Source organism: Saccostrea cucullata, unplaced genomic scaffold, assembly GCF_032062105.1.
Source record: "Saccostrea cucullata isolate Sc308-1 unplaced genomic scaffold, CSIRO_AGI_Scuc_v1 ctg2510, whole genome shotgun sequence".
NCBI classification, from domain to species: Eukaryota; Metazoa; Mollusca; class Bivalvia; order Ostreida; family Ostreidae; genus Saccostrea; species Saccostrea cuccullata.
This window is the reverse complement of record NW_026932533.1, coordinates 37,375-46,806: the sequence shown is the minus strand read 5'-3', so window position 1 is coordinate 46,806 and position 9,432 is coordinate 37,375. Positions and strand designations below refer to the sequence as shown.

The window sequence follows — 9,432 nt, the reverse complement described above, 5'->3', positions numbered from 1 at the left end:
GTTTTTTTGAAAACTTCAAAACCTAGCCTTCCACCATTTATTCAAATGACTTTTTTGTCATTGTGAGCATGAAAGGAATAGAATTTTTAAGAAATGCTTTTCATTTACTTCTATGGTTTTCTTTTTTTTAAGTTAAAATTCCTGTAGTATTCGTAGTAACCCTAATCCAATTCTCATTCAGCTGATTGGTCATTCAAAGTCATGTTGGTGCCGTTTTTGCTAATCTGACCCAAATATATAGTCCCGGTTCCCATTAAAAATTTTGTTGAGAAAATTTTAATTCATTACTGCAGAAAAGTGTATATATAGAGAATAATTATTTGAGTTTGAATGAATGTAAGAGAGATGGATCAATTAATTTAATTTCTACAGATATTATAGGGTGATAAAACTGAAATGCAACATAACTTTTCGTTTACCATATCTCCACGTGCTAGTCACTTCCTAGCCACATTTCCGTGAATAATTTACCCTATCTCGCTGTAGTCTCGCTAACTCTCCCCAAGAGCCACTGCCTGAGCTACTCAGAACACATCGGGCTTTATAATTTGCAGAACACAGAAAAATTAAAGGTTCCGAACACTTTAAGTAGGGGTGCATAAAGTTGAACCATATATATTAATTGCGACCTACTTTCGGGGCCCTTGCTTTGTTAACCAAGGTGATTGATTTATTAATTTTGATAAATAATGTATAAAAATTATAAGTTATTATTTATTTCTTTGAAAAATGAATTTAATTTGTTCTTTAAATTAGCATTGGAACACAGGTATTTGTAACGGGCCCCCCCCCCCCCCCTTATATTCAATTCCAGGGCTTATTGGACATTTTTTTCACAACTTATATCATTACACTTATTCATCATGTGTACAATATGAAAAAAAATTGTTAAAACCCCAAAACAATCTCTCCACAAAAATACCCCACTATATATCTCCCTTATAATGTATAGTTATAACAAGTTATATTCGTTTAATTTAAGAATTATACGCGGCGATTATAATATTCGCTGCATCGTCAGCTGCGGAGCTCGATTCAGCCATTGTTTATTATGACGTCAGCCCCCAATGTTTGCCCCCAGCCCAAGATTACGGCCAATAACCTTAATAGAGTCTATTTGTTATGATAAGTGATATAATGTACAGGTATAATTTCCTGATATACCTAGCTCATGTCAGAGTTGTTTTATAATCACTAAAGCAGTATTAATAGGTACAAAAAAATCAATTTTTTGTTAACTTGTGAAGTTTATATATTGCATGAAAAATGCCCGAAAAAGAGGTGGAATGCAACATCAAGGTTGTACTGCTACTAAAGAGAGCAATCCTAGGTCCATCCTTCTCGACCTGTGTCCAGTCAGATGACAGCTAGTGAGGATGCTTCAACCTATTATCAAACATAGATGTTCATGCAAGCCCCATTGCTATTGCAACCAAAATCTTAAGTGGAGCAGGTATCAATCAGGAAATATTTTGACTTCATTATAAGGACTTCCGTAGCAGGCAGACATGTGGGTATTGTATATTTGCATAACAATGTAACTTTTCGGAACCACTTATCATCATGTTCCTTACAACAAGTATCAAAATATTTTAAGATTACTCAGATCAAAGTTCAGCCCAATTTATAAAGAAGGGATATATTTTTAAGAGTATTGCATAAAAGTTTGGTCAACTTCCCTTCCCATTAAATCTTTGCATGTTACCAGTTTGTACTTTGTACAATCCTAAATCCATGCAGGTACAGAGGATGATTGCTCATTTCTCATTTTCCCTGAGTCAATAGCATATTAAATATTTCATTGATCTATCTAGATGTGTGCTGCAGTAAGTGACATATTGACACATTTTAACTGTATTATTACTACTTCTTAAATTGTACGGTATAGCTTTAACGTCTGGCAGACGTTTTGTTCCACCTGTTACATGTAACTGTATTATTATTAGTTCTTAAATGAGGTTGATACCATTAACGTTTATGACCTCAGAATGAATTTTTAAAGCTATCTGTTTAATTTACCCAAGGATGAATGAGTCACGTTTAATTTACCCAAGGATACATTATGGGCTACTACAAGTACACATACTTAAATTCCAATATTATAAATGGGTTACTACTAACCAGAGAGCCTTAGAGAACCCTAATGATTTTTATGAATTTAGCGATTGTAAAAGAAATATTTATATTTTTCACAATCATTGAATACATACATGTATCATGCCCTTTGATTTTCTAAAAGAAATATTTATATTTTTAATCATTGTAAAAACAAAATTAAATTTGTTATAAATATGAGCAAGTGACTATGAAATATAATCTTCAGTTGCGGTCTTATAATGTAAAATTGAATCTCTACGGTTTATCCGGTGATTAAGTAAAACCACTTGATTTTACATGCGCCAACGAAAACCACTTGTAGACTGTCATGCTTTGAGACTCATTCACATTGATTGGAGAACCGTTCAACCAGTGTGTCAAAAAGATCGTCACGTATTGAAAATAATCTTCCATGTACAATATAAGGCACTGTACCCGACCAGTTAAAAAAGGCTGTCATTTACTGTACACTTACGGGGGGGGGGGGGGGGGGGGCAGTTAAAAAAGGTAAAACACTTTATTTTTCACCAATTTTAAAGCTACCATCCACGACTGAGTGCAAGAAAAATTATGAGTTCCGACGGATGGGTTATGTGTTCCTCTTTTTGATTCTCTAGTCCGCTTCCCAAAAGATTCTACGGGGTGCGCGCTCTCTGTCGTCATAATGCTACAGTGAACGAATGATGAAATACGATTGTCGAACTAACATCGAACGGATTACCTCAAAGTAATTTCCACAACTCAGAACAATGAATACGGATAACAAAGTACAAGTTGTATTTTCTCATTGAATAATGCATTCACTCGTAACGCATCTACACAGACTTATCTCCCGTTTACATGTTATGCTTTTTAAATAACGAATATACGGAAATGTATCACAAATGTTAAAATAATGATTTACATTTTTACATTAATTAAAGAAATAACACATTTAGTAAAAACAAATACATAATTAAATAGATAGAATATTGAACATTTGGCTTTCCATAATACTCCTCTAGAAACTTCTCAAATTCTGTAGATCGAAATTTAGCTCCGTTGTCACTCCATAGACTGTCAGGAATACCATATCGAGCAAATGTTTCCTCCAGACATTCGATGATTTTGGCTGATCCTGTGCTCTTCAAGTAAAAGTTATAAGAAACGGCTATAATAGTCCACATACACCAATGCCGATTCTCCTGTTGGAAAAGGTTCCATTTGATCGATTGATGTAGCTTGCCATGGATAACCTGGAAGCACTTTACGGCGTAAAGATTCAGGTGACGACGGACCTCCCACTACTTGACATGTGTAACATTTCTTGCAAATGCTTTCAGCATCACTGTCAATCTTTGACCACCAGACCTTCTCTCTGAGTCGTTTCGTTTTAGTGATTCCTTGGTGTCATGTTCATTTAAGCTGGTTGGAATAACAATACGTGTACCTCTTTTCCTAATTTCAACATGTATGTAGATGTTCTCAAAATTTGTAAAGCTTCTTTTATTCTGTGTAACTCGAAATCTCCAGCAGACTCTCTCTCTCTCCAAATCGATCCTGAATCGTCAAGGTTCTGAGTATCGTGTTAAGAGCTACGAATCTTACAAAATTCTCAGATATCTAATTTGGTGACGGTGTATCGGATTTATAGATACAGAGTAGAGATAGTACCTCAGCAGCATTTTGTGTCCAGGAATGTACTTTACCTTGAACTGAAAGGACTAAAGTCCTAATACCCATCGTTGAATTATGCGTGCGAATGGATTTGACTTTGTGCTGTAGATGAACAGTAGAGGTTTATGGTCTGTCAGCAAATCAAATTTGCATCCATCCAAATACATAAAAAAAAAGCGTTCACATGCCCATATCAGTGCCTTTCTTTCGGACCTGAGCACGTCAGCTACTTGAAAACAACACATTGCTCTTCTTTTTGTATCTATACAAGCACTGCACCAAGCCCAAGGACTGGCATAGGCTATCATTTGGATTCTTGCTTTTTAACCACCAAGGGATTTCAATAAACCTGGCTAAGTTTTCTGAATGCAAACTTGAATCACATTAAATAATTGATTTTTCATTGTTAAAATATAACTTCCGACAATGTCTGAGGATTTGGAATGTATTTTCCAAATAGAAGATTTAAAAACTTTGACTTTTGATGCGTATTGGTCTATGTAAAACTTTAACCTTCCTCTTTGGCCACACCCTTACCCCGGGGGTCATGATTTGAACAAACTTGAATCTACACTACCTGAGGATAATTTCACATGAGTTTCATCTTTCCTGTTTCAATGGTTCTTGAGAAGAAGATTTTTAAAGATATTTCCTATATATTCCTATGTAAAACTTTGTATTTTTTTATTTTTTCCCCGCCCTACCCCCGGGGGTCATACTGCTTTGACTTTTAACAAACTAGAATCTAAGTAATTTTTCCGAGGAGTGATTCCACATGAGTTTCATCTTTCCTGTCCCAGTGGTTCTTAAGAAGATGATTTTTAAAGATTTTTACATTACAGCTGTATATTCGTATGTAAAACTTTGATCGGCCATTTTGGCCCCGCTCTCACCCCCTGATTTAGTCATGACTTGAACATATAAAATCTACACTACCTCGTAGGATGATTCCACATGAGTTTCATTACTTTTCCTGGCCAAGTGGTTCTTGAGAAGATTTTTAAAGATTTTTCCTATATATTCCTATGTAAAACTTTATCTTGGCCATTTTTTGTTTTTTAAACCTTGACGCTAACAATGGAAAAAAAGAATGTTGAACATTTGAATGAAAAAATAATGTAGATTTATGATACCTATTAAAATAATAATTACTGAAAGGCATATGAACACTTTCGTGGTTACTGAATTATAAGGAACAAAAGTAATAAATTAGCTATAATTAACACTGTGGTTTTAAATTAATTTTCCTTCATACACAACGCCACAAAGAGGTAATTGCAATGAGCCACGTGACACGTGACAAAAAGAATAATTCTCTCTTCAACGAAGCAAGAAATGATTTGATTATTTTGGGGATTTTTGTGAAGCCGCTATAAGATAGGCCGTAAAATTTCTGATTTAGAATATTTTCATGAATTTTAAAATGTACAGAATTTCATTTAATAACTTACATCTTTCAATTTACATCATTGTTTCTTACAACATTTTATATATTTTCAACCGAAGAAACAAAATTTTGTTCAAATAACAACTTGTATAAATTTAGAAATCTGAAGCTAGACTTCACCCTACACATAACGGGAAGTGTATATTGATAATTGAATAAAATCAATTGTAAAACGAGACACCTCCATGTAATCCAACCTTTTGTCGTAATTTGCACAGAAATATTTTTTTGGAAAAAAAGAAGAAAAAAAAAATGAAAGCCAACGATTTGTGATATTTATTTGAATGACAGTATTTAAACAGAAAAAAACACAATACACAGAAAACGCAATGTTAAAAAAGATGTCCATGATTGAGGAGCATTTGTTGTTTTTATCAATATACAATCTATAAAAAATCAAGAATTAGTTTTTAAATAGATTTTTGTTCACTTTTTCTCTTTTTTCGGACTTTAGGGGAATAACACTCGTCTCACACAAATGTACCAATGTGTAAATACCGCTCTCATGTACAATTTAAAATGTTTCAATTCAATTAATGGACGGTTTTTAGCATTATTTTCAAGCAGATAATCTAAAAAAGAAATTTTCCATGAGTTCAAGGATCTGATAACATTTTTGTTTTAAATTAAAACAGTCATGACATTTATTGATTCAGTAAACAAGAAATACCAGATACTTGAACTCGTGGATGAATGAAGATTCATAGAAGCATCGTAAAGTTTTTGTTGTACACAATATGCAAAAAATACAATAATAGTTTTTATAGTAATTTATCACCAGATTGTCTATATCAGCATAAACAAAGGAAATGGAATTTCTCAGAACATATAAATAAAATATTTTCATATGATATTCTTTTGAACTACAGGTTTAAAGGTTAACTGATTACATGTATTTAACAAAATTTATAAGCAATTAAAAGAGCCAAAATTCATTATTTTGGCCCATGGAAAAAATTATATTGCTAAAAAATTGTCTAACATTCATTTTGATGTGTAGAAGCTTGTTACAAAGCAAAGATAGATAAAATGTTGTAAAAGAGAATTGCAAGTGGTAAGCTTATAATAGGAACAAAATACGAGAGATAAGAAGTAATCAAAATCGTTACGATAATTGACATCATATTTAGAAGCAACTTTATCATGTTCCAATATTCTGTCAATTTTGTTGTGAGCAGAGTTCATGTATTTTTTACTACCAACTGCAATCCGGCAGTCCATCCTTCTCCTATAAAACCGGAAGCAATAGCATTGCACATGTCGGATTTCATATCATGCCAGGTCATGTTGCCATACGCATACCAAACATTTCCTTTATCTGACGAAAGAGTTCGACAGAGATCTTGATCCACATTCCTTCCATTCTTCATCCAATGCATTGTAAATTTGTTATAACCAAAATACGGATTGTCAAAGTATACGCAAAACGTTGTTCCAAAATCTTTCAGGTCATAGGATACAATGCCTTCAGGTCCAAATGGAAGATATTTTGTTTTATAAAATCCAAGGCATGCAAATTCACCTGGCTCAATTGCATTTTGTGGAGCGCCGAACAATTTCCCTTTATTTGTGTAAACTCTTGGATTTATTAATGGAGTTTTAAGGTCATTTTTCAGCAATATGCACATACAGTGTGGATTCTAAAAAAAACCCATAAAGAACAATTTTGGTGTTTATTCAAAATAAGAAAGGGGTTCTGACACATTTTTGCAGTGTGATAATCTATATCATGGATAAGAAATATCATTTTTTTTTAAATGGCAAAAAATACTTACTATTGAGCTTACTTTGCTGGAAAATTTGCTCAGCTCTACAACCTCTGTATTTTTGACTCCTGATGCCTTTGCCATTGTTATCTATGAAGAATTATGACAAATTTGAATTAAAATATTAATATTGTAACAAAGTTGTTCACTCCTAACGTTATAATGACCCTACAAGAGACCATCATTAAATAAATTGACATAGACAGATCATTACAATTAATAACGGTGAAGTATTTCAGCAGTATTATGTCAAAGACAGACATGCGTCATCTTTTTTGAAATGGGGGGCAACCAGAATTTTTTTTTTACTTACCTGAAAAAGTTAACAAGCAAAAATAAAAAAAAAAATGCCCAAACTGGAAAATCCTATTTCTTAGCTAACTTTTTATCAAGGCCAACTTCCTTTCACTTACAATTTTTTGCAATAAAATTCCACATTTCCAATCATTACACTGTGGCAAGAACTGGGAGGGGGTAACTAACCTTTCAATAGACATTTTCAATAGTAAAAGTAATGTTGGGAAAAAACAACCCCAACGTTGTTACGTGCCTGAAAGAATACTTGTACTTTTATAATCCACATCATAATTTAATGACATGATCTTATAATTATCTTAGCTCTTTTTTTCAAAGGAATGGGATTAGTACGTCATGTAAAACGTCATGTGAAACAAACTACAAACTATGTCTATCTATACAAAAAGACCTTGTATTATAATTGTATTAATCCAGTGATTTGACAAATTCATTGCAACTAGACTTATTGTTGAAAAACATGTAGTTCACGATCATATTTTAATAGCAGAGAACTGGAAACCAAAGCTCACAATCAAAAGAAAAACTGTATTGTATTCACTATAGCCTTCAACTCAAAATTTAGATATCTCAAATACATATTTTCAAATAGCAATAGTTATTTCCATTCTTGTTTCGACAAAATATATCCCGCCTAGTAATTGAAATAAAACCTACCACAAACTCTGACACATCTCTTTCATATTTGGTTGTTTTACTATAAAATACGCAAATAATAATCTAACATCAAAGCTTTATGATAAACGTGATGACTGACATCTTTCAATCGTTAATTCTCCTTACTTATGCAGCAATATGCCTGCATACGGAGTTCTCAGTTGATTCGATACGGAAAAGCATGATCTACGTATGAACAATGTAAAAATAAGAGGGGATGTTAACCACCGTAATATATGACATCTGATCCAACCTCTGATGTTTTGGTGATTTGTGTTTGCTTTGCTCTTATTTTGTAATATAGTATACGAGGACTGATCCAAAAGTAATGTTTCAGTGTCCATATCTTTTGTATTTGGCGGCATATTTTCAAATACAATATACCAAAAGATGCACAAAAATAAATCTAATCAACATTGAAATTTTAATTTATTAATGTTTATTTGTATTATTTTATAGATGTTATGGTGTCTGACGTTGTAAAAAAAACATATCCATAGAGTGACCTGTGAATTTTTCAGTTTGTCTTATGCTACTTTTCAAAAAAAAAAATTACAACGGGCCTAATTATGAAAAGAGTGAGTGTATAATGGTACCAAGAATTCTTGAAGATCATGGAACTGGTGAAAGTGTTTGCGAATCACAAATATTTTCGTGATGAAACGAAAGGGAAACGCTTTAAAGTATGACGGTGCGTATCCGATATATGACGTTATATTTAGATGCGTCGACTACCAGAAAGGTACTTTGTTTAAAATCCGATATTTTGGAAAGAATACATCATATTCCTTTGAATTCTTCAGGTCTGATTTGAAATAAATAAAGCTTCCGTCATGTATAATTTTGTTGCTTTTTTATCAAAGTTGTGACATTTCTTTTGGATCAACCCTCGTATAATGGACCTTTGAGCTCTTAAACTGTTCTTCATCACAACATACATTGTACTATATTCAGCATAAACCATCAAGATAATAGTTTACATCAGCACCGTTAAAAAAGTTTTTTTTTATAAAAGTGAAAAAGTCCTGTCAGGTTTTCTTTATATTTTTATTTTCGTCTTATTTAAATAAAACATATTCAATGAAAAGAAATCTCAGCATTCTCTCCGGGTGTATTTCTAAACAACGCGCAAAGAAAATATATTTTGTTGGATGCTATCATATGTGAGCAAATAGCTTTTTTGGGGGGTTATGAAGTTTTTACTCTATTTGTATTTTTACCTCAGAAAAAGAAATAAGAGAATGGTTATTTATCCTAATGACCATTACAATGTCTTAACGATATTCATCTTCCAATGGAAACGTTCTTTGATAAAGTTTTACTTTATCATATCATGTGCCACTGTGTAAATAACCAACAAAAATATAGAAAAGCAATTTGACAAGCACACGGATATCGAGACGACGAAAAAGATATTTTATATTATATCCATTGTAGGCCATTGATTTTTTTTATCATTGTAACTTGAGTCCTATCCATACCTCTGTCGTTTAA

At 32.7% G+C, this 9,432-nt stretch overlaps 1 protein-coding gene across 1 annotated transcript; it reads right to left on the bottom strand.

Annotated features, from left to right (window-relative positions):
- Positions 1–5,556: 5,556 nt before the first annotated feature.
- Positions 5,557–7,204, bottom strand: LOC134235353 (uncharacterized). The gene is made up of 3 exons (XM_062717485.1): positions 6,976–7,204; positions 6,723–6,840; positions 5,557–5,772 (listed from the first exon to the last, which is right to left on the bottom strand). Exons 1-3 carry the CDS (start codon positions 7,048–7,050, stop codon positions 5,651–5,653), a joined length of 315 nt encoding a protein of 104 aa, XP_062573469.1. The 5' UTR covers positions 7,051–7,204; the 3' UTR covers positions 5,557–5,650.
- Between the last annotated feature and the right edge of the window lie 2,228 nt (positions 7,205–9,432).